Genomic DNA, 26,432 nt, shown 5'->3' on the forward strand with positions numbered 1-26,432 from the left:
TCTTTGACCATAGGGAATATTTCCAGTTGTCTATAATGGAAAATGATAGACATATTTCATGTTCATGCCTCTCCATAGCATGAAATGGAGAAGGCCAGATATAGACATGATAGTATTAGCAGAGGTAGAAAGAATATTGACCATGTTTTGCAAGCAGAAAAAATTACATGAAAATTTTTAAAAACCGTCACGATGAATACAACAGAACTGACATTTTAATCTAATATTTGCATTTCTCAAAGCATATCACAGGGAAGGGGTGAGATCAATGCAAAAGCACTTGTGAGGAGTTTTTTGTCCTGAAAATACTATAGAAAATACAAGGAGATATCTCTTGTACTTTCTTAAAAAATGTTGTTTATAAAAACTTAAAATTTCCCCAAAACACTGTGGATAAGTGAAATGCTTTGAAACGTGATGGGCTAACAATGGTAAATGTTATAGCAAGTTTCACCCCAACAACTAAAAATGAGAGATAAAGGAGCTCCTGAAGTTTCCCAACTTGCATCATTACAATAATTAAAATGTAAAAAAAATCATTTCTCTTGTTATAGTAATGAAATTTTCACTAACTGTACTTTAGAAAGACTTTAGAAATGAAACACCAGTGCCCCCTAATTTTGTAATGAATTTGCAACTTTTTATCAATTGCACAACCCTACTGGTTGCCATACAGCTGAAGTATATTATTTTCCAAGAACCTCATCATCTACAGAAGGCCAGGTTGTTATTTTTCTGTGCAGTATAAAGAGTCTGCATGAGGTTTTTTTTTTTTTTTGGGGGGGGGGGAGGGTTGTTAAAGGTGACACTCTTGATATTTTTAAACTGTAACTTCCTTTGTCCCAGACTATTTTCCAGGCTCGATGAAGTTGATCAAAGTTGCAATCTAACAGAACTTGATGAAGCACAGACTTTCAGCCTTCAAAGTAGGGTGAAACAGGAGTGCAGTAATTCTAAGTATTTAATGTAATATTATCAACAGGAATATTATTATTATTATAACTATTTTTCTGTATGCGGGATTCTAAAAGAAAAGCAGAATAGGGATTGAAATTAGGTCTTTTATACTTCTGCCACACCAAGGTAAAGCCAGCTTGTTGTCTGCACTTGCCATCTCACAGAGTGATTTTCCTGTCACCCTAAAATGGCAGAAACAATGGCATTGAAAAGGCCCTAGAAGACTTCAGTATAGGTCCAATGGGCTGCCTTTTGGTTTGGCTGCTCTCAGGCTGTGCAGGCCTGACCCAAAGACACCAGATAGAAACACATTTCTCTGTACCAGGGCTGAGAAACACTGATAATGCAATGTACGGAAATGCCTTGCTGTTCCTTTTCATGCACTGCTTGTTCTGTGGATAAATATAGAAACTGTTTAGCTGTGCAAGTCTTCACAGATAGCAGACAGCGCTGTGTGTCACCGTGCGAGGACTGTGAATGAGCAGAAACACTTCATTTGCAGTATTAGAGCTGTGTTTCTGACAACAGATTATTCAATCATTTTTTAGCCTTCACTTTGAAATATGTGGTGTTTGCAAAAATAAAAATGAAATAAATTGTTCCAATATCCAAGATGTCTTTGCTTCAGAGTACATTAATTCAGACAAGGCTGGTTAAAAACATCAAAGGTCCCATATTAGATCTGAGCGAGAAGGCAAAGGAACTAGGGGGAAAAGCAAGATTCTAGCAGGGGAGAAAACTTGCTTTGGATCCTTGCAAACAAATTGAAATAAAAGAAAAATAAGAGGGGGAGGCAAGCACTGTGATCAGGAAAGATGATTCACAATGCTTCAACTCTCTGTGTATGCCTAATGAATGAGTAGAATGGAGTACTTAGGATGAACAAAGATGTCTCATACTCTTTATTAACTTACGAAGCATCTGATGGAGGCATGAGGATTCTGCATACTTTCTCCGCAACAGTGCAAGAGAATGTATGTCATTCAGATATTGATGAGCACGAGTTCCCATCAGGGCCGGGGAACCAAGTTTAATGGTAAAGAGTATTGGAAGGAAATGTCTATCAACATCCTGAGAGCCAGTTTCCTATCCCTGTCCTACACCCAGGTCATTTATCTGACACAAAGTGTTCCTACCTGACCTTCATGAGTTTAACATCTTATTTTTTTTACTTCCTGCAGAATTTTTAAGGTTTTTTTTTTCTCACAATGACTTCAAAAATCACATTATGGAAAATAAGCTAGCAAGTTATGAATATGCTTGCACTGACATGCAATGCTTGAGAATTTGCAAAAAGCCACATACAAACTGTGGTCTGCATAAGTTCAGTTTGTTGACAACAGAATCTAACTGTACTGGTCATGGAGCACTTCTGTGCAGTGCACCTAATGAATAATTGCCTGCTAATCTGGAACCTGAATCTAAAGTAGCAGACTAAGGACCTTATCATATTAGAAAATACTCCATTTCTGAGACTGTTTGAGAATGATTTTGAATGGGTCCCATCACATGACATTTTCCCCATCCCATCAATATCCCACTGAAATCTGTTTGTAAAGCATCACAGAAACATATTATTTGCAGATGGAATTATATTCGTGTTTTCTGAAATACTGCAGATTCTTCCATTGCTGCAATGCTGTTTTTGTGTGTGATGGGCAAATCTGTATGCATCCCATCAGCATAATAATAATAATAATAATAATAATAATAATAATAATTATTATTATTATTATTATTATTATCTTTATTTATACCCCGCAAAATCTCCCGAAGGACTTGATGCGGCTTACAAAGGCCAAGGTTGCCGACAACAACAACATACAATACACAATAAACTCATAAGTAAAAAAAATAAAACATCAAGCAGAACAATAAAACAGTAAAACAATGACACTGTGACGCAAGTAAAACCAAAATTTAAAAAGTGCTGAACTTGACAGGTAATATGTAGAGGTATTTGGAGGTAGGTGCAATGTGCGGACAATCCTGAATCTCTAGCAAGGTGCATTTGGGACTTGAAGCCAGGAGTTTCCTATTCTGGAAAGGCACACTGGAACAGCCAGGTCTTCAGGCTCTTCCTAAAGACAGTCAACGTTGGGGCTTGTCTGATGTCCTTGGGGAGAGAGTTCCAGAGTCGGGGGGCTACCACAGAGACGGCCCTGTCCCTCGTCCCCACCAAACTTTTTAAAAGGTCATACAGTGATGTAGGAGGTGTTTTGAATGGGGTGGGAGGAGCCAGCATTTTGTGGTGTGATGAGTCAAAGCACAGTATTTTAAAATCATAAAAATTATAAGAATCAGATGTGATGAGAGTATGCATCCTGTCTTAATACAGTATGCACCCAGTCCTAAAAAAAAAATATGGAAAGCATACTGCCATAAAGAGATTACATCCCAATCTGATCAGGTCCTAATAAATCAGGCCTGTAATCATTTCTTTAATCTAGTTTATTGAGTTCAATTGTCATTATGCAGGTCTGTGGATTAATCTTTCTGTATGTGTGTCTCTCTGTTTTAAGAGTTCATGAAAAACATAGCTTAAGGTGATGATGTGCAGAAGTCTCCCATCCACAAAAAATATAGCCAGGTTTACCAACATTTTTGCTTTTCTAATAAATCCCCGGGTATTCCCCACATCAGTAACCTGAATCCACCTTCCAATTTCACTTCAGGTAAAATTTCATGAAAATGTCATTCTTCCCTAAGTTTCTTTTAGAGTAAATTATTTTAACAATTGTCTTCCTGCTGGGAGGAGAAGCTTTGGAAAACCACAGTTTTTGAAGGTTGCTCACAGTTCAGAAATTCTTCTGCACAAAAATGTCAAAAAACATTTTTTACAGAAAAGTTTGCATGAAGGAAGGAACTATCTATATTGTTCTATATGATTTCCTGTACTAAAAGTGCTGTTTGCTGTGTAGAAAATATTTTCTAGGCAAATCACCCAAAAATGTCACTTTCCGTTCAGGCATTGAGATTTTTGCATATAGATATTAATTTCTGTACATAAAGGTCAGTTTTCTGTGTAAAACAACCAGATGGGAAGTTTGCACACAAAGTATACAATTTTTGAACGGGTTTTTTATATATATTTTCTGTTCGTCATGGGAGTTCTGTGTGCCATATTTGGTTCAATTCCATCATTGGTGGAGTTCAAAATGCTCTTTGATTGTAGGTGAACTATACATCCCAGTAACTACAACCCACATATGCCAAGGTCTATTTTCCCCCCAAGAGCGCCTCAAGAGCGCCCCTGGGAAAAATCAACTATACTGCAAATGCTTACTTTGTATAATGGGTTGTGCCGCCCCTGATAACAATAATCTTTTAACAGTACTACTTTGATGTAAGGGAGGAGGGGGAGAGCTAAGAGAAGAAACTAAAGGCTTTAGTGAAGTCTAAAGGGTGACTCAAACTCAGAGTCACCCTAAAAGAAAAGATCAACTAATAGGCATCAGGCCATTGTAAACGCATACTTGACTGCCCACAAATATTCTAGATTGTATCAAAAGCAGATTTTACAAAGCTTTCTGATTAGTCTAAATTTCACATGCATTAATAAATCCAGGGCTTGTGGAGATGTTAAAAACAGAACTGGGGAAGATTTTTTTTTCTCCTTCAATACAGAGCTTGGAAAACTAAATTTTCCAGCCAGGAATATTTTCTCTCTCACTTGTATTAGATTAGATGTTCATTATTTGAAAGGCAGGCATTCAGCAATCCATATTATCTACTTTGAACTGGATTATATGAATCTACACTATCATATAACCCAGTTCAAACCAGATAATTTGGGATTTGTATGGTAGTGTAGATGGGGCCTGGGGCTCATCTCTTGATGGGATGAGTTCTGGTGATGTCATGAAGCATAATAGCATAAGCATAAATCAAAATTATCTGCTTTGATCATTTGGATTATATGGCAGTGTAGAAGGGGCCCCAGCCTTATGTTCGGGTCCTGAAATCACAGGACCTAGGAAGATGCTGCCCTAGAGGCTTTTGTTCAGATAGATGGTATGAACATTTTTTAGACATTTGATAAAGTTTTGCTACAATGAAGAAAACAATTTCAATAAAATGTGAATAAGAAATGATATTTGTGAATGTCTTTTAAGGAATTCTGCAAGAAAATAATTTCAATGAAACTGTCAGCAATTGTCAAAAGATTTTCCTTTGTCCTGGTTCAAATACAATATTCAGCTATATTCCTGTTTCTTTATCTTCATTGCTTATATCTTGCAAATTCATAACAAACTTGTTATTGCTATCTACAAAATATATGTCATAAAAAGCAGAGATTGCATCCATGTTTGGGATGAAACATGCAGCTCATAATTGATAGAGATGGAAATTCAAAGAAGAAATATGAATCCTTCAATAGTGTACATTGGTTCCTTTCTTGTAACTGTTCATTTTAAAGAATGAAAAAAAGATCTGTGTTATTACTGAAACTGGCCACAGGATGTCAGTGTTAGCTAAGCGCAGAGATAAGAAGGACAATAGAATCAGAGGGCCCAATTCTGTGAAATCACAATATAAGCATCAGACATTTGGTTTCTATTTGAATAGGTATCATCAGGGCAATTAGGTACATTCCCCAATGAGGCAGGTTTATTGCACAGAAAACATTGTTTTCAACCAAGCCGGGTTAGAGACTCAACAATATGCCTCTGGGACCAGGAGCACATCATTCAACTGAGTGATGACAAATGTCTCCCTGGGCTTTTCCTCACACTGAAATCCTTTCAGTTAAGTTTCTGGGAAATGAATTAAGGGAAAACCCTTCAGGTATTCTACCTGCTGAGCTGTTGTCTTACTTATTTATTTCTTGGGTCTCTGTTTTCCAATATCTGTGTAATATCTTTGTCAAGTACACTCCACTTGGAATGTCCTTTCCACTCCACTTGGAATGAGTTCACATTTCAACTAGATTGTTAATTGTCCAATATGGTGTAACATTTTGAACTTGTCTATCTTTATTGCAGCCATTAGACTTTGAAACAAAAAAGGCATACACTTTTAAAGTAGAGGCCTCAAATGTTCATCTTGACCATCGCTTCCATTCTGCTGGCCCTTTCAAAGATACTGCGACAGTCAAAATCAACGTGTTGGATGTGGATGAACCTCCAGTTTTCAGCAAACATTTTTATACCATGGAAGTTTATGAAGATACTCCAGTTGGAACAATTATAGGAGCTGTGACTGCTCAGGACCTTGATGTTGGCAGCAGCGCCGTCAGGTAAGAAAATGCTTTATGTTGATGCTACTCAAAGTGGTGATCTGTTGACTTGTGCTGGTGCAACTAGCTCATTATCCACAGAGAAACTCAAAGAAAAACTAAACTAGCTGTAGCCAATTGGCACACATCTAATATTGGTCTCTGGTCCAGGAGAAAGGAAAAAAATCTGCCCCCCCCCCCCCCCATACATATTTCACATAGCATGGAAAGCACAATTCTGTGCCATAGGAATATAATGACCTTAGCAAGACATCAGCAAGTAGAAGCCTCAAATGTAAAATTAAAACTCAAAGAAGTCAAAAGAACACATTTTGGATTCAAAACTAGGGATAAGCAATTTAGCTCCTCTACTAACCCAGATGTCAGAGCTTTACCAAGATAATTCATCAGTTAAGTTTAAATTTCTTCAATATTTGTTCAGACATCATTAATTTCATTACATAACACCAACACAATTTCCAAAGTTTGGCAAATAATTGAGAGACTATTCAAGAATCACTTTTAGATTATACATTACTTATTGTAAAAGGAGGCAAAGCCTAAAGTGGCCTCATAGGACCTCGCCACATTAGATAAGGAGCCCCCGGTGGCGCAGTGGATTAAACCCCTGTGCCGGCAGGACTGAAGGTTCAAATCCGGGGAGAGCGTGGATGAGCTCCCTCTATCAGCTCCAGCTCCTCATGCGGGGACATGAGAGAAGCTTCCTACAAGCATGATAAAACATCAAAACATCTGGGCGTCCCCTTGGCAACGTCCTTGCAGATGGCCAATTCTCTCACACCAGAAGTGACTGGCAGTTTCTCAAGTCACTTCTGACACAACAAAAAAAAAACACATTAGATAAATTCCCCTTGACTCAGCCAGCCTGGAGCCTGCTGGATCTCATCCCACGATGCTCATCTACTTCCGGGAGGTTTCCTTGCCAGCTGTTTTGAGGAAGCATGTTAGGAGGGGAAAATCTTAACATGGGAGTCTACCTGTGTTCAGATAGAGACTCATGGCAACAATGCAGGACCACACCAGAAAGTGTAGCTTTCCAGCATGTGTTGGGTAAGTGGGTGTGTAGGGGATGTTGGACATGAGGTGACAGATTTGCCCCACTGCCCCAAAATTTGCTCCACTGCCCTCTGCCCCCCATTGTCCCCTGTAATAAGGACCTCATTGTTATGAGATCTTTAGTTTCCTCCTGCTAGCACGCTGTTCCCATGTGCTTAGTAATGGAGGAGATGATTAAAGTGCTGTAGTTAGGAAAGAAAAAGAGTAGAGAGATCAGTCAGGAATTCAAGTCCCAGATGAATGTTAGCCTGTTCAGAGATGATGTTGCCCTGGGGATTGTAAGATTATCTGGCCTGCTGTATATGTTGTAGCTGAAGTGGATGTTGGTTTTGTCCTCATTTTTTTTCTTAAAATGCCATTTAGAATTATAACATTAGTACTACAAAAATGAAAATAAGCATTATTCAGTCAAAAATATAATTCAGATTTAGATTAAGATGCTTAAAATTGGCTTTATAATGAGTACAAAATCCACATGAAAGTATAAATAAATCTAGGCTACAGAGTATAATATAGTTAAAGGGGGGATTATTGGCTCTATATTCTTGGTTCATTATCAGAGTTTAACAAAAGACAATAAAATAGTTTAAGATGATGTGCCTCATCCAAAATTAAATAATGAGCTGCCCAATGGAGAACCATCAGCTTATGTTTTTATCAAAGAAAGGGAATTCTTAATTACTGCTTTTGAAAATTGGCTTATGACACATTTAATTTGATGCACTCCCAGTAAAGCATCCTACATTAATTTCTGAGAATCAGATAGTTTAGTGTCAAGTTGGGAGACATGTTCTGAAAGATGATGAAAGAAATAATCAGTTAGTCACCCCAGGCTGAAAAAAATGGCCAGCATTGTGATGTTAAAGCAGCTTGACCACATCATCCTGCTAGCAAATTTACATAAGACTATTTATGCCTGATCATGTAAATATTGCCTCGCTACACTCTCAAGTGTTTACAGCCTTGCACAAGGCAGAGTAAAAAAAAATGGTGCTGCCAACAGAGATGAACACTTTATTATGTGGCATTTGCTGGTTTTGCCTGTGGTGCCTACATGACCAAGAAGGACTGTTGTCTCTATTTGCATAAACACTAGAGGTGTACACGATGCTGTTTTTCAAAACAGGATCCAGGAAGTCTGGTGGTTTTGGAAACCAAATATCTGAAAATGGAATAGGCGACAGCGCTTGGATTAGCTCTGCTGAAATGGACAATGTGGTGGCCAAAATTGGCTGCTTTCAGTTGCTTTCAGCACCCACACGAGAGGGGGGAAGTCCCCTTAGCTTTGTCCAAATCAACCAGAGCAAGAAAGAAGATCTTTTTCTTTCTTTCTTTTTTTTTTTTTGCCAAGGTGGTCTATTGATGAATTCCTCCATTTTCCCATGGCGACCTGGCATTTGAGAGAGAGAGAGAGATTGTGGGCTAGTAGCTAGCTCTGTGTTCTATCTCAGTGCTGTCGTTGCTTAGGATCACTAAATTTCAATCTATTCCTTTGGCAATTTTATATAAAAATAGTTCAATATATTTCAGTGCTTTTAAAAAACTATTTCACCAGGTAGGTGAGGGTGGGCATGCATTTGTGAGGCTTTGAAGGGGCATTTGGAGGGTGTTTGTTTAAATATTTTTACTTTTGTTTGGGGGGGGGCATGTTAGGGAAGAGAGAAAGAGTGGCTCCCTTGCATCACCACGGGAAAAGTTCACTCCCTCCCCAGACCTATCTATTTTCTTGTTTCTGTACTCTGTCCTGTACCTTCCTTCCTCTTGTTTTTTTTACCTTTTTTTAAACAAAAAAACCCTTTCTTTTTTCTTATTCACTTCCATGACTGACTAATTTATTTCTGTCCCCAGCCCTACCTTCTAGCTTATGTGTGTAGTCCTGCCCCAGTTCACCTGGTGTGTGTGTGTGTGTACCCTCTAGCTTGTGTGTATTCCTGCATCAGACTAGCAGCCTTCCTCCCTTCCCAAAAAAAGTTAAAAACAATTTTAAAAGCCTTATAAGTTATTTGTTTTTCTCTTTGACTTTCCCTCTCTTATTTTTCTTGTGACTTCTGTGTATGTGCTCCTTCTTTCATGCAATAAGTCTGAGCCTATTTCCCCAGTATAAAAAGATATACACATACACACACACAAACAGTAACAAGAACAACAAGAACAACAAAAACAATATTACTAATGAGGTGTGGGAGTGGTATAGGTGGATCTGCTCTGCTGGGTCATGTGTCAAGGCTTTGAGGGGAGAAAAAACCAGAAGGAGAGGTGGTACTGATGCAACTAAGAATATTGTAAAAATCAGTGGATAACCAAAATGTTTGGAAACTTGGGGGGCTTGCAGTGGTAAATGTGTCCTCCAGGTGTGGCAATTTTCATTCTGATAGCTCTAAAAATGACGGAAAGGGGAGCTTTGGAAATTCCCCCATTGCAACCAATAAGCCAGATCTTCCTGGAATGAAAATTGAACTTTCAGCTGCCGGATTGAGAACTGGTATTTTCCTCCTTTCGATTTTGTGCAGTTTTAGGCAGCCAAAACCTGGACACTGAGAATGGCACAGGGTTATCTTGAATTGCACACTCTTAATAAATACTCCCTGAAGACCACCTTAAACACCAACTTAAGCAAAGTTCTCAAACAAGATGCAGACTGACAACTTCATGACCATTTATTTTCTTCTACTGTATGTTATGCAAAATTTGGCCTGTTGAAGAAGTCAGTAAGCTTCAGAAGTCAGACGTCTTTGCTTTTTATTGATATAAAGTATCACCATGTTAGGTATAGGAGTTTGTTGTAAGTTGCTGCATGGTTAACAAAACTGTCACAGAATATATATTTTATGTGAAAATACGGTATTTACTTGATTATAATGCACACATTTTTCTGATAAATTGCTTAACCAAAATTGGGGTGCACAATGTGCATTGCATTCAGTGGCGCATTAGAATCATGTCTAAATCTGTCCCCCTTTCCAACATCCCTCTAAATCCAGATGCTCCTCTCCTCTCTCTTGCCAAGTGGCAAGACTTTATGCACCACTGCAGCACCATGCTCAAGTTCCTCCTCTTTTTCAGGGCATGTAGAGCCACCTAACCCCCCAGGTGCCTTTGCTGACTGCTCACCTCAAGCCCAAGAGCCAAGGAGACCACTCCTCCACAAGTACAGCCAAAAAGTGAGGGGGAAGAAGCCACAGTGTGCATACAGCTTCCAGCTGGCCCCAGAAGCCAAGGAGGAAGAGACTAAGGTAGCCATGCCAGTGAAGGAGTGGCCTCTTTTGCACCTGGGCCCTGTGGTGAGAATGGCAAGTGGCCAACAAAGGTGCCTGGATCATGCAGCAAACACTGGGCATCTTCTTCCTTGGCTTGCTGAGATTGTCACCTCGCCAGAGCCAGCTGCCTCACCAGCCACTCACCCTGAAGCAGAGGAAGAGAAGAAGGCAGCCTCCTTCACTCTGGCTCACTGGGCCCTTCCCACGGAGCTGGATTTAGTTTTGCCTCCACAGAGCTCCTTTCATTCTTTCTCCCTTCCACCCTTCCTTATCTCTGCCTGTACTTTCTCATTCTTGTACCTTTTTACTATTCCCTTTCCCTCTCTTTGCCTATCCTTTCAATGCTCTTTTGTTCTTACACCTACTTTCTATTCTCTTTCTCTCTCTTTGCCTTCTTTTTCAAGGCTCCTCTCTCACTTTCCTTCTTCAACCTTCTTTCCATTCTGTTTCTGCTGTGCATTACATTTGCCAGCAGATTCTTTTTTTGATTTTAGGGTCTTGAAAACTGAGATGCATATTAGATTCAATAGTGCACTAGATTCAAGTAAAGATGGAAAGAAACTGTAATATTTTTTCTTGTTGTGATAGGAATAGGCCAATAACTTGCTGCTAATTTTCTTCATGAAGGAAATAAGTAATTTTATTCACTGTTCATGACTTATTTCTATGTAAGCTTCAAACTGCATTAAATGGCCAATGTAGATGGTGCCTGAATCATTATTCCTACCACTCATTTTCCAGTAAAACTCCCTGTATCAGTAAGGGCAGAATCTCCCTTTTTTCTAAATAAAAACAGATTTTAACTAGGGAAATCACATGTGTTTGTAATCCATGTAAACAGTCTAGGGTCTTTGAATCCCCACCTTGAATTAATGAGACCAGACATAAAGATATGGAGAAATAAACTGGCCATTTATTGACCAATTTAAAACTAGCAATTGAACCAAGTAACTAGTTGTGGGGAGGGGGAAGCAGTGTGACACAGGCAATGGTGTGAGGCAAGGTATCATTCTCTGCTTGCCTGCCAAGCCATCCACTGGATGAAGCACCTGACCTTGGGGGCATTCTACATTGATGATTTGCTATTGCAGCCAGTAATTACTGGAAGGCCATCCCTGGGGACCTTCCTCCTGAGCCACAGAACCCAATAGGAGAGAAGTAAACCCCCAAAGGAGATATTTTGGGGGATCTATTAAGCCCCATAACCCATAGAGATTGACCCAAACGTCCCCCTTCACCCCAAAAGGTGAACACGGATGCATGTTCTCTCCCCCACACACACATACACTTCTTGCCAGTGACAACTAATTATGACAGCCCCACCCCTTTAAATTCCTTACTCCCAGCAGTTTCAATATGGGGTAGGGTAAAAAACATCTTAAAGAGGGGAAAAATTCCTACCCGGTCTAATGCGACCATATTGAACTGAGGGCAGGAGGGTGGGTTGTGCTGCCAGAGACTAAATGCAGCAGGGAGAGGCTAATCAAAGGAGGCTTCCTTAAGCCTCTCCCCACTGCAGAGTGGCAGCAACACCAGTCTCAGGAGAACACTGGTCTCCTCGATTGGGAGGGGGGGGATTCAAAGGCTCCCCTCCAGCCATATGGCTGGCCTTTCTGTCCAGAGGTGAGTACAACCTTGTTTCCCAAACATTTTAATATAGCTGTTTATTTTAATATATGTGAGTAGTGATGTGGAGATAGCATGTTTTTAAGACAGCAGTTGTTAGGATTCAAATGAAAATTTGCAGCGTCTTATGCTGATTGTGCTTTTTTACCCTTTTGCCTGACTAAAGGAAAGACAATATTTGCAGTTGTTAGCTACTGATGTATTAGACTTTGCTACTCCATAAGGTTTATATCCTCTTAATTGAAACTAGAAGTCAATAAACAGAAGTTAGTAAAACATAAATTTGTTAAAAACAGTAGAATGTGATTACAACATCCGACCGCATTACAACTTACAGCCATTATGCTGTGTTGGCTTTTTAAAATCTAGTTTGCCTTGTCAAAGTAAAGAATGGTTTGTGTTGCCTTTATAATATTTTAAAGAAAGAACTTGCAAAGTGTAATGCAGTTGGGGAGGGAGTAAGGATAGGTCTTTAAGGCAATATGGCAAGAGAATAAGTGTTTTTGTTTACAGTAGCCAATATAATGTGCTGTGCCATTCAGTTTCATTGCAAATTAATTCATTTTCTCTGCAATGTTTTCCATATGCGGCTTTAGCCATCACAATGCCTATTACACAAATCTGTAATCTGCAAAACAATGGAGAGAGAAATAAAAGATAGATCTATGCTTTGTGCAGTAGACAGCACAACTCCAGAGAACAAAGCAGTCCAAAACAGCACACATTAGCAGAAGTAAGACTAGTCGTGGCAATTTATTACACTTTATCAGGCAGAAAGACTTACAAATCTGTTGGCTTTGACATATGGGGATTGGAAGATAATAGCTAAATGATAGCAGAAGGAAATCCACTTATTTAAAGAATAGAGAATAAGGGAAAATGCTTTGCACAAAGTCATTGAGAATGCTGAGGTTTATTTTTCTTGTTTGGATAGAATCAAAACAGCTGAAGTTTCTAAGAAGACAGGAGTTTGTTGTACAAGGATGAAAATGTCAAGAATATGGAATTAAAAAGGCAAATATTGAATCAAAAGAAAATGGAGAAAGAGAAAGATGATAGAGATGAGGCCAGTTAGCTTTACATTTTCAGACACTCTTTTTCCACCTATTCTACTCTTATTTATTAGTTTGGGTTTTTTTATTTTATTTGTTTTCTCTATGAGAGGAATTAAAGGGATCAACAATGAACCCACAAAAAAAAAAAACAAGTACAGTGATATTGAAAGACATTAATTGAAATGTACAGGGAAAATAAAAGGATTTAAAATAACATAGGAAGAATTCATACTCATTGATAAGAAAGATCTTTGTGTAGTAACCCATTCTATCTGTGGGGGGGGGGGGGGGACAATATTTGTCTGCCAACAGAAAGGCAGAACGGAGGGCCAAGTTCACTTAGACAAAGATCCTGGGAAAGCCACAGAAAATGCCAGTGTCCATGGCTCCATCAAATATTTCTCTGCCAAGTTTGAAATCATGAAAGGCCTTGAGAATCTAAAATCTGGAATGGTCACATGCAATCTCATATAGCCTAGATATCATCTGGATAGGATGTTGTAGGTTGTACCCAGCACATTAAATTGAACCTAGACATTGGTAGCCACTGAAGTTGTCCAAAACGCTGGTCAAATTTTCCACATAACTGGCCATTAAGTGGCTATAAAATTCTTGCAAAGAGAACTCCTTGATATGTGTAATACTGTAGTCCAAATGGGATGTCATCAAAGTAATGTGTAATCATGGTCACCTCTGATATATTCCAAAATGGATGGAATTGGTTCACTAGTCTCGGCTGTGCAAACACATTCTTGGCTACTACTGAAACCAGGGCATCCACATTGATAACCTCATCAGACGGCGCTTGTGTTCAGTGCCATATGCCAGCTCAGAGATAGTTTATCCACAGAGCTCACCAGCTCCCATCCCTTGACGGGATACTACTTACAACAGGGCTCTGTGGCTAAACTATCAAAGAACATGCTACTGCGGTGGCAATACGGGAAGATTCCCATGTTGCACTAGCAACAATGGTGAGAAGCTGGTGGTTAGGGTTAGGTTGACACTTCCCTCTATGGAATGGAGATATTGGTGAGACTGATGATGTGGGTTGTAGGATGATGGACATGATATGTGGTAATTCTGACAGCCTGCATGATAAAGTAACGGGTCTCAATGCAATAATTCTTCTAAACCTTTGTCTTATATTGTCAGAGATTTTCTCCCTATTCCATAATCTGATTTTGACTCACCCTCCTTTACACATTATTTTGCCATAAATGACTGTTACATTTTTTCCATTTATCTCTTTTTTCATCTTTCCCATTCCTCTCTTCCAACCCAGATTATTATTGCTTAAAAAATATATCACAGGTAAATTCACAACCATGTTTAGTTACCACAACCTATCAAAATGATCAATGATTTAGAGACATAGCCACCCAGCTATTTTAAAGAAGACCATAGTTTGAAGAAGACCAAAAACACAGTAGTGTGCCACTGTCAGTGTTTTCCTTCTCCTGTGTCCATCAGGCCTGAATGCAAAGGTGATAGCTATAGTGCCAATGCAAATTAAGCAACTTGGGATGTCAGTTATGAGACTTTCAGCTTTGTGTTTGCCAGGCACTACAGAGTTGTCACACAAACTTATCACATATACTCTTATTTTGTGATTGACCAGTTTTTATACAACCGGGGTTAGGGCTGTAGTTAGGGCTGTAGGGGCTTCCGGTTTTTTAAAAAACTGATTTACTCATGAATTTTAACTGGTTAAGCAAATTCCCATGCTAAGTCTATGAGAAGCAAAAATTAAACCAGTCCCTCCAGAACTGTAAGCACTATCTCAAGCAAATTTTGACAATTTATTCACACTGTCATTACTTGCAGCAATAGCTGATATAGTGGAAGCAATCAAGTTGGCCCACCCATTACTAGCAGGCAAAGCCTAAGGCATGGGGAGTGGGGTTTGAAGGCCCTCATGAAAGAGACCAGACTTGAATGGGATGGTTGACAGGGGTGGAGCTGCAGACTATCTGAAGCTGCTCCGCTTCCCCACTCCCCACCATGCTCTTTGCTTCAGCGTGAGGTAGGAGGTAGGTTCCTTCTTGCTTTGCCTTCTTGCTCTCTCCCCTCCCCTTCTCCAGATAGTAGGGTTCCCATTGCTATGCCTTTGCCCCAGGGAGACACCCTACAATTTGGGCAATTTCTGCCCTTGGCATTTATTGGCAAGGATTTTTCTGCTGACCATAAGGATCGAGCCGGAGGTTTGGGTGGCTGCACTAAGAAGAGTTCCCCTGCAGAAGGAAGGCACATTCTGTAGCAGAGGAGGTTTGCTCTCCCTCCTCCCCTTTTAAAATAAACTCTTAGTAAGTTGTTGCCTGGGTGAGTCACACTCTTTCCTCAAACCTCAAGTCATGATTTCTAGGTCACAGAGGAAGTCTACAGACAATTCCTTCCTTTAAAATAATGCTTGTTGAATTTTTGTCTGGAGGGAGTCACACTGTCTCACACCCAGGAAGACACAGGCAATTCTACTCATTAACTGTGTCATCACATACAGAGGCCTACATTTTATTGCATGCCTCATGTCACACATTAAGCTTTGGCCTCATGTTAGTTTTTAAATTGATTTTATTTCATCTGATTTTAATTGAACTCTGAGTGAAACTCAGGGTTTTTATTTTACTTTTTATGGGGTGAGAAAGGTGGTATATACAATAAATAGGAAACAACCAGAGAGGAAACAACCAGGCACATCTTAACACCTCTCAACAAAAGATTTTCCCAGGCTCAGCCAGGCCTTCAAATGCTAATGAAGGTGGTCAGTTGAAACATTCACACCTAGCTCCAACAGAGAAGAGCTCTTTGCCCTACCCCAGCCATTCCACAGATATATAAACCCATTGTCCTAATTCCAGCAGACCTCACTACCTCTGAGGATGCTTGCCATAGATGCAGGCGAAACGTCAGGAGAAATGCCTCTAGAACATGGCCCTATAGCCCGAAAAAACCCACAAGAACCTATGTAAATAAATAAATAAATATGACTAAAAATCCAAGACCCTCAAAAGAAATCCCTCTCACATCATGCAGCATGCACACAGTGTCAAAACTTGGTGAAACTGCAGATTCGCTAACACCACATTACAGACAATAGGTACATGGATATCTGTGTTCTGGATCTTGCAAGTTTGGTGCCTTTTAATGAAGGGAGAGATCAGGATTACAGTTTCAGAGGTACTAGTCTTGAGAATTTTCTGTTGAAAGCATTCTTTCCATTTGGAAAATGCTCCTTTCTAGCAATAAAGGATACCCTTTTCTCCTTATCTATCCTTTGAAACATTGTTCTGAAAATGACCATTGTGGTCTTCAATAGGTAGCCTGTAACATCTCAGAGACCTTAAAGCAAACTTTTGAGGGAGGATGAGTTCTTATTTAAGTGGGATAGTGATTTGCATCCTCCCCCCCCCCCCAATTTTTCAGCGGGGAAGAGCAATCTGTGTGATTATGGAGCACATCCTTGAGGTGTCTTATACTATCATCTATCTATCTGTCTGTCTGTCTGTCTGTCTGTCTGTCTGTCTGTCTGTCTGTCTGTCTGTCTGTCTATCGACCTATCCATCATCTATCTTCCTATCTTCTATTTATAGAGAACTTTAGAGTGATGGAGCTGCTAATTATATTGAAGATTATATAGAAATCCAATATAAGTTTAATAAAGTTTAAAATAAAAGTTAGTACATTGCTTACCTATACATTATTACGTACTTATGGGAAACATGCAGAACTTTTAAATGGACAGAACTGAAGTCAAATTTGACATTGACAACCCAGTCAAGGCTTCAATAAGATTGTCATGGGTTGGAAAGTTGCTAAGTGTTTGTCAGACCACTAGGCCTGTTTATTGGATTCAGTTCAGAATGGCATTATTACTTATTCAGCTAATCCATAATGCCCTACTGAGTTTAGGATAGATTCATACTGTGATAAAATGCCAATGGATAAATAGTTTAAGACTACATAGACATTTCAGTATTGATGTTAACACACACATTTTGAACTTTAAAATCTTTAAAGTTTGCTAGTTTGTTATGTTCTCCAACTGCTTGCATGAGGATATATTATCAAGTGGATTATGCTGACTTGAGCAACCCCCACCCTTTTTTGTAAGTGCTCAATGAGCAAAGCTCTCATTGATTTGACAGGATTTAAATCTAATTTACATGGATAGTTGTGTAGGTTCTGAAGACTAAAATGAAGTGACACGAGGAAAATAAAGCTGCTAATCCTTCCTGAGGAGCAATACATTTCATGTTCCAATTTTAGCAAACATCTCCTCTATGTAAAAGTGAAACAGAATAATAATAAATGTTTGCACTCCAATTATCAGAACTTCTGTTTACAAGCTTCATCACTCCCTACTATCTTCTATTGTGCATTTACTTAACAAACTCTCCTGCCAAATCATGACAGCGTTGTATTTTTCATAATGCAGCAAACTGCTTAACAAGAGGTGCTGAGTTTTGAAAATACTGATTCAGTTGTAATGATTAACAAACTGCTGGGTTTTGTCCACATGTACAGTCAGCCTTCAATATTTGTGGATCTAGCTTTTCTGAATTTTGTTATTTGTGAATTTGATAAATATGTTCTTTCTAGGAAACTCTAGATCCTCTAAGCACTATTCTATGGTCAATGTCCTCATCACATTGAGAGAGAAAAACATGGGTGACCATCCCTTTAAGAGTAGAGAATCACCCCTTTTATGGTGTCAGCAGTCCCATACTGAGTTTGACCTCCTCATCACACTCACACTCACTCATGGAAATTTAAGAGCTGGCAATGCATTCATCTTTTTTTAAAAAAATAGGAGAAACAATATCCAAAAGCCAAGAGATCCCCTGCCCATAGCAACTTGCATTACTCTCATTTCCTTCCATGAGATCCTATTGTTCTGCCCCAAATCCTATAGGATACAAGAGACAGTGCTCCAGGTTAAAACCATTGCTTTCCATGGAATCCTGTTGTCCTGCATCAAACCCCATAGGATATAAGAGACTGCTGATGGTTGGGCAATGAAAAAGAATGGGAATTTTTTGATGGTTACCATCCCACCTGTTTTTCAGTTGTAAACATGGGAGTAAAGTGCAGTAAGAGGTAGGAGCTCTGAACACAATTGCTGACCCATGTTCAGAGTTCCCTCTCACATGAGCTCTCACATCCATAGGTTAAAATGGGGAATACCATTGCTTTAACTATGCAGATCTTTGTTGCCATTTTACCAAGATTGGTCATTGCTCTCCTCCCAAGCAGTAAATGACTTCTGCTTTCCTGGCTGCAGTCTGCATCTGCAATAATCTTTGCACCTAGAAATACAAAGTCTGTCACTGTCATTCTCCCTCTATTTGTCAGTTATCAATCTGCCTGGTTGCCATTATCTTGATTTTTTTTATGTTTAACTTCAACCTAGAGTTTGCACTTTCTTCTTTCATCTTGGTTAGAAGACTCCTCAGCTCTTCCTCACTTTCAGCCATCAAGATGGTACTATCTGTATGCAGTTTAATTATCCTTTATCAGGAATTCTGAAATCTGAAATACTCCAAAATCATTCACATGGATGACTGGGACCTCCTCTACACTGCCACATAATCCTGTTCAAAGCTGATAATCTGGATTTTATATGGCAGTGTAGAAGGGGCCCGAGACAGTGACATCTTTGCTTTCTGATAATTCAATATACACATAATTCATGCACAAAGATCATTGAATATTTTGTGTATTTATTTTCAGTCTATCAGTATAAGGTATATATAAAACATGAATGAATATTGTCTTTAGACTTGGGACCAGTATATCTCATTCTGTGTATGCCATTATTCCAAAATCCAGAAAAATCCAAAATACAGAACAGGTCTAGTCCCAAGCATTTTGAAAAAGGGATTCTCAGCCTCTACTGCTTTTTGTGTATATTGTATCACTGAATATCTGAATATCTGCCCTGGTTTTCAATAGAAGAGTTATACAAATAATCAAAAGTGTTCTTTTCCCAGCAATAGTGAAAATAACATGGATTGTTTTGTGTCTGCATTTTATAATTTCTTAATTTGTAAGGCAGGCCAATCAAGGTTCCTGATATTTACATATTTCTAGTATTTTTACTGTGTCTTTGATTATCAGCCATGGACTCACAAGACCAGACAAAGAGAGTTAGGTTAAAAGGAGCAACTTTATCTTACCTATTTAAGTGAATTGAACCTGAAAGAGGGAGTAAGGGGAGAAGCAACCTTATGTGGGTCCAGCAGAGAGCAGATGTCTATACTCGACTACGTACTCAGCCTTTTCTTGAGTAAAACACCAGAACACTAAGGACAATCCAATAGTTGGGTGGCTCTGTGACTTGTCACTTACTGGAAGGTACAACCAGGGCACTCCCATGGAAGCTTCTAGACCTTATAAATGAGTTCACACATACACACACCATTCCAGGTTTGCCTCAAGGATAGTCTTTATTTCCACCTCTTTAGTTAGAGGATCTGCAGAGGTCACTGCACCACCAAAGGGGTGCCAAGATGTACACTGAAGTCTTACATTCTCCTGCCATCTAGCAAATTACAGCCAATTTATTATCACCACCCTAAGTCAATTATCACAGTGTCACACATAAAGAATGGTAGGCAAAACATCTAGAAAGGGAGAGAAAATTCCTACCTGGTTCTGAAGCAACCAGCAAAGCTCATACTGCACTGAAGGAGAGAGGTGGTGGTGGAAGATTGTGCAAAATGTAGCAGAGAGGGACATAAGGAGGTGGTCATGCCTTAAATAGCTTAACTAACTACACATGATGTGTTCTGATGACATGTTGCCACGTAATGTATGGAAAGGATCCTGATCTCCAATCTTGCAGGACATCAAAGCCATATACTTCTGAAGCATATTTATACCACACTGCTCCCAATGTGTAGTCTAAGAGGTATATGACAACTAATGAAATAAATAAGGCAGTAGAATATTTATCACAAGGCAACAGACCAGTGAGTAAACAATGGAAATATACTGTGAACAGAAACATGCTTGCTAAGATAGCAAGAAAACATGAGAAACAGCAGCCAGCAAAGCAAATGTCCAAATTGAATTTGTGAACAATACTAAGAAATAGAGCTAGATAGATACAGGTTTCTCCTAATGATTCTGGGCTTTGAAAATAGAGAAGCATGTTGAATTGCACCGGGGGGAAAAACATTTTGGATGACCATATTGGAAATCCTGTCAAAGATATTTACACTTTCTCCGCTTCTTTTCTCAAGTCCATCTTTCATTACTCCCCTTTTAGCCCTCTGACTTGGCATTAACGCAATCACTGCATCTTTAGTACAAGGGAAATCACTTATGAGAGCAGAATAACAAAGCTCATTAAGCTGTTCCAGGTGCTATTATAATAAATAGCTAAACATTGTCAATTTCAATTTTGTCTTCCTCTCCCTGCTCCCTGGCATCTGCAGATACTTCATAGACTGGAAGAGTGATGTGGACAGCTACTTTACGATAGACGGAATGGAAGGAACTATTGCCACAAACGAATTATTGGACAGAGAGAGCACAGCACAGTACAATTTTTCTATAGTTTCAAGTAAACTTAGTAAGTATAGAAGAAAAAATATGATAAAAGTAGTTATCAAAATTAATTTTATTACTTTATTATTTTTTAAAAAAAATATGTACAACTGCATCTTTGGTCATCTTTGATGTTAAAGTCTTTATTTATCATTTAGGGGAATGTTCCCATTTTATAATGTGTATTTGTGGCACATTTCATATTAGGAATGGAGTCCCCGGTGGCACAGTGGGTTAAAGCACTGAGCTGCTGAGCTTGGTGATTGAAAGGTCGCAGGTTCGATTCCAGGGAGCACCGTGAGCTTCCACTGTCAGCCCCTAGCTTCTGCCAACCTAGCAGTACGAAAACATGCAAATGTGAGTAGATCAATAGGTACCGCTCCGGCGGGAAGGTAACGGCGCTCCATGCAGTCATGCCGGCCACATGACCTTGGAGGTGTTTACGGACAACGCTGGCTCTTCTGCTTAGAAATGGAGATGAGCACCACACCCCAGAGTCAGTCAGACATGACTGGACTTAATGTCAGGGGATTACCTTTACCTCATATTAGGAATAGGGCTCATATTTCCAGACATCCGCTCATTGATACCTTTGAAAAATCTATCTGATATTGTAATAAGAAGTTATGCCAACCATAGATGGATGGAACAGAAATTAGGACATGATCTATTCAGAAATATTATTTATCCCTCAATTTTTAAAAAATATGGGGATGAAATAGATTTCAATAATCCTATTTGTTCATTTTAACTTTCCTCTTTCACCTCTTTTTTTCCAAATGAAAACTCTTTCTGGGAAACAATTAAATAATTCTGTAGATATTGAGGAGCCAGAACTCATATGACCTGGTAACCAGCCATAATTATGTCATTTGTTAACACCTTCCCAGTTTTTAATCCCTCCTGAATTTAGCAAGTATTTTGAACACATGATAGATGTCACCAGTCCTTCTATAATGTTGCATATTAGCACTGTTTTTAAGTCAAACTTGGCAGTGCTTCCCATGAGAATATTTGGGGAATAATATATTTGTCATCAGGAAATACTCACATGGAGGAAAACTGTGAGAGAAGTAGTATATCCATGTAGCTGTTGCCTACAGAGTTGGTGTGAGTTTGATTTTCAAGATGCTATCATTCATCAAGCCATCATAGCCAAATAAATGACCTCTACTCTATCTGGAGGAAATGCTTCATGAACACAGACTTTCTACATAAGGTCTGTAGCACAAATCCTGCAATATCCCTTTGTACTTCCACAAAGTATTTGTACAAACCCATTAATAAGTATGAACTGGACTTGGTATATATTGTACTGTGTGCTGTGTGTTACCCATTTGAAACAGACTATGTTTTATGAAATTCAGGGCAAATATTCTCCAGCATAGTTCTAAACACCGATTTCCTGGGATGGGGAAATGTCAAAAAACATCTTCCCATTCCTAATCATAAATGTCTACCACCAGCTGGACTCCTGTCAGTACTCAGAAATAACAAATGAAACAGGACTTTGCCACTTTGCATGAAGAATCAGCAAAGGTCAAAAGCAGGTGTCTGCTATATCAGCTGTGTGTGTCTCATCCCTGAAGCACTCTGACAGTTGTTTTCCAAAGAGCATCTGTGGCTTTGAGATGGGGCAGTATTTAAAATCAATAATGATGCTTATCTTGCTGCTCTCAAAGCAAATAATCTTTAACAGAAGTGATTTGAGATCCTGTTCAAATCTCAGGAGATCAAGTTGTTTTTCTGGTGCTACTATAAATGGTGTGCAATTTGTGCTGATAAAGACCGTGTGGAAATATATAATGGAAATGAAACCACAAAGAAATGATTAATTTCTCTTCATCATAATGTTGTCAGTTATGTCCAGTATTCAACAATCAGTGTTATCACTGAGAATATTCTGTATATATTTTAAAGAGTTCTTTCATCCAAAGTCCTGCACTCTGTAACTATCCTATATACCGAGTCCAGTTCATATCCTGATAAAGAGCAGAGATTTTATTGAGCAGCGTATTTTATGGGTTATTATGATAGTGATTATTTAGTTTATGATGAAATAAAACAAAGATTTGACTAGCTGCACAAATTGCTACCATTAATAGTTTGCTTGTTTGTTTACAAAATTGAGTCAAAATACCAGTGTTCTGAAAAAAAGTTGCTGTTCTGTTCCAAATCCTTATAAAAATAATGGAGACTAAATGCAAAATATTTATCAGTTCATAATTATATAGCAAAAAATAATTAATAGAGATATTAACTATTTGTTAAGGAAATACCAAAGACGGTTAACAAATTATTTCCCAAATCTTGCTATGGTTCTCAGTTAGATAACTGATTTGGGAGATTTGTATTCAACAACAGATAGGGAAGCAGCTATTTTTATTATACTATTGATTTTGTATAATAATCTAAGTTTAGGTATAATGAAGGTAAAGGTTTCCCCTTACATTAAGTCTAGTCGTGTCTGACTCTGAGGGGTGGTACTCTGTGATAGATCTACCTTTTAGCTGGCTAGGCCGAGGCCTGCATGGCAGTGGTTGGCCTCCTGGTTGTTAAGCAGAGCAGGAGGAGGAGTCAGGCTGACTCCTGATTGGGTGTAACAATCAGGGGAGGAGTCAGGTTAGAGAGGGAAAATAAGCTGCCAGTTTTGACAGAAGGGGGGAGAAAAGTTTAAGAGTTAGACAGAGAAAGTTGGATTTTTGGAGAGAGGAAGTTACTGCAGGGAACTGACAGGAGGAAAAGAGCTTTTAGTGAATCTCTAGGTTTAAGGAATAAGGGGAAGAAATTAGGCTAGAGCTTTACTAGGTTAGAAAGACTAGTAAAGGAGAGCTGTGTCTTATTGAGCCTAAGAGAGGTTTCAAAGATACCTTATAGCCAATTGAGGGAGGCAGACGGGGGTCTGTGCTCCAAGTAAAACTGTGTCTAATAATAGAACAGTTGGTTAAAGAGACTCACAGCTGTGAAAGCTATTCTGTCAGAGAGAACTGTTTGATTTAAGCAACCAAGGTTCTATAATTGCATCAAGATTCTGTACCACTCATTTCATCGCGTTGCTGTTCATATTAAGTTCAAAATAAACTCTTTCTTGTTCTATTGTTAACTGGAGCATGTCTCAATCCATTCGCCTCTCTTAGAAATCATTCTCTCAGCTTAATCTTAAAATCCAGTCATCCAGTAGAGGAAGCCATAAAAGATTCCAAACCTCAAGCAAGCCTATTTTACCTATAATACATTCATACCTTTTTGGTTCCTCAGGCCAATATTTCTGAGGTGGTGGCGGCTACTACTATTAAGATCAATCGGTCAATCGCATATGCAACATAGGGTCAGCCTTTGGTTTTACCATATTGGTGGCAGAGGTGTGTTATTTGTCTGCCTACCCTGCCTCAGATATTCCTGTGACACCTTTATCTTGGAGGTAGTGGTGAGATAAAATCGTTTGACCACCCTGCACCTAGGTTTGACCCTAGTAATTTTATTATATTGGTGGCAGCGGTGGGATCGCTTGACCACCCTGCCAGAGGTTGACCCTTTAAATTCCTTTATATTGGTGGCAGCGGTGGGATTGCTTGACCACCCTGCCAGAGGTTGACCCTTTAAATTCCTTTATATACTCATTTCCATTTCTAAGCCAAAGAGCCAGCATTGTCTGTGGACACTTCCAAGGTCATGTCACCAGCATGACTGCAAGGAGTGCCGTTACCTTTCTGCCAGAGCAATACCTATTGATCTACTACATTTGCATGTTTTAAAACTGCTAGATTGACAGAAGCTGGGCCTAACAGCGGGAGCTCACCCCACTCCCCAGATTCGAACCACCAACGTTTTGGTCAGCAAGTTCAACAGCTCTGTGGTGTAGCCCACTGTACTACTAGGGGGCCCATTAGGTATAATGGAAATGACAAAAAAAATCCACCCACATAAAAACTTCCATGTCAAGAAATTTAGTTATGATTTCTTTTTGACAAGTCCATTTTCTATGTGGAAACTGTTTTTTGTAAGAATGAGCATTCATTCATTTATGTCCCACTGGTCTGGAATTGTACAACTCAAATCATACAAATGTTACAGGTTTCAAACCGAGCATGAAATTGTGTCTTGTCAACATAGATTCCGAAGTATGCACAATGTAAGCATGATAAGATGAGCCAAGTTGATGACATGCATTCCTATGTTTGTGAAAAATTGAATATTAGTTAACTGACAGGGCTGGTGGTAAATTTAGGTGCTTCACGTGTATACAAGTACAGGCAGTCCCAGAGTTACAAACATCCAAGTTAGAAATGAATCATAGTTAAGAATGGGGTAAGACAACAGAAAGTGGAAAAAAACCCAACCTAACCCTCGGAAAGGAAATTCACTCCTGAAAGAGTTATCATGGAGAAAAGGTGTCTCAACTGAAGCTTTCTTAACAATCCTTGTTTCCACAACAAGCCAATATATATTTTTGACTGGAGTTACACTAAAAATGTACCTGTTCGAACTTAAAAACAAATTAAACTTAATAACAAACCTACAGAACCCATCTTGTTTTTGACTTGGGGACTGTCTGTATGGTAGTCTACACAGAATCAAAGGGTGTGCATACAAATAGGAATTTGAATATCATAACTGTTTTTCCACAACCTGTCTATCATCTTTGAGGTATTGAAGTTCAGCTAAAGTGCTGGATCTTACATATGAATATACCCAAAATATGGAGTTGTGTCCTTTGCCTATTCTTCATATAAAATGTGAGTCACATGTGACTCCCCACATGTTCTTGGATTGTATCTCCATTAGCCCTCACTAACCAATGATGTCTGAGGATGTGAGTTATAGTCCAACCATATTCATAGGGGTAACCCATCCCTGCTCTTTATCAGAGACACAGTATTTTACAAGAGGTATATATCAGATTGTTATAAAAGAATATGTCAAGAAAGATTGGTTGTGATGCCCTTCATTGCTTTGTGCCTTATATATAATGGTGCCTGTGATTCTGCTACTATTTCATAACTTCTTTTTTATTTATTTTCCTTCTACCAGGCAATCCACTATTAACCAGCAAGGTCAATGTCATCATCAACGTCTTAGATGTCAATGAATTTCCTCCAGAAATTGCGGTACCCTATGAATCTTATGTGTGTGAAAATGCTAGACCAGGACAGGTACTTCATTTTTTCTCTGTAATGTATTAGATGTGTTTTCAGTCATAGGAACATGACATCAAGTACAAAGACCAACAAAGAAGAAAAGACAATTTAAGAATAGTTCTCTCTATAGCTATGGTATATTTAAATCATATTTTTTATTTATCAAGTAGCATAAAGACTGAGGAACATGTGATTCTCCAGATATCACTGAAACGCAACTTCTAAAAAACCTTGCCATTCTAAGCAGTGATGGGAGAGGATGTGATTTTCAATTCATATGTTCCCCATCCAGGTTTTAAAAAGAGATAAGTGTTCAAGGTAATCTTTATCTACTGGAAGCTGAGGCTGGTACAATAATCATAAAATTAAGGTTCAGTGGTGAGTTTCTTGCGAAGAAAATCAAGGAATGACTACATGACTTATTTATTTGTGTAATGTACATGCATATTATTTATTAGCATTCTTTACAACTCACTTTTCTGTCTATGAAGGCCCTTAAAGCTATGTACAACTTTAAATCAGTTTTTTTTAAAAAAGAAAGTAATATAATAAC

General features: G+C 38.8%; 1 protein-coding gene across 6 annotated transcripts in view; it reads left to right on the forward strand.

The window, feature by feature from the left end:
• CDH12 (cadherin 12) overlaps nt 1–26,432 on the forward strand; it is an 805,590-nt gene that overhangs the window by 764,378 nt on the left and 14,780 nt on the right. For all 6 annotated transcript variants that reach the window (XM_060774685.2, XM_060774688.2, XM_060774686.2 and 3 more), the window contains 3 exons: nt 5,943–6,196; nt 20,630–20,766; nt 25,773–25,894. In XM_060774685.2, the coding sequence (XP_060630668.2) occupies nt 5,943–6,196; nt 20,630–20,766; nt 25,773–25,894 (513 nt within the window). The remainder of the gene's footprint in view (nt 1–5,942; nt 6,197–20,629; nt 20,767–25,772; nt 25,895–26,432) is intronic.

The sequence above is a fragment of the Anolis sagrei genome, chromosome 4, assembly GCF_037176765.1.
Source record: "Anolis sagrei isolate rAnoSag1 chromosome 4, rAnoSag1.mat, whole genome shotgun sequence".
Lineage (NCBI taxonomy): Eukaryota > Metazoa > Chordata > Lepidosauria > Squamata > Dactyloidae > Anolis > Anolis sagrei.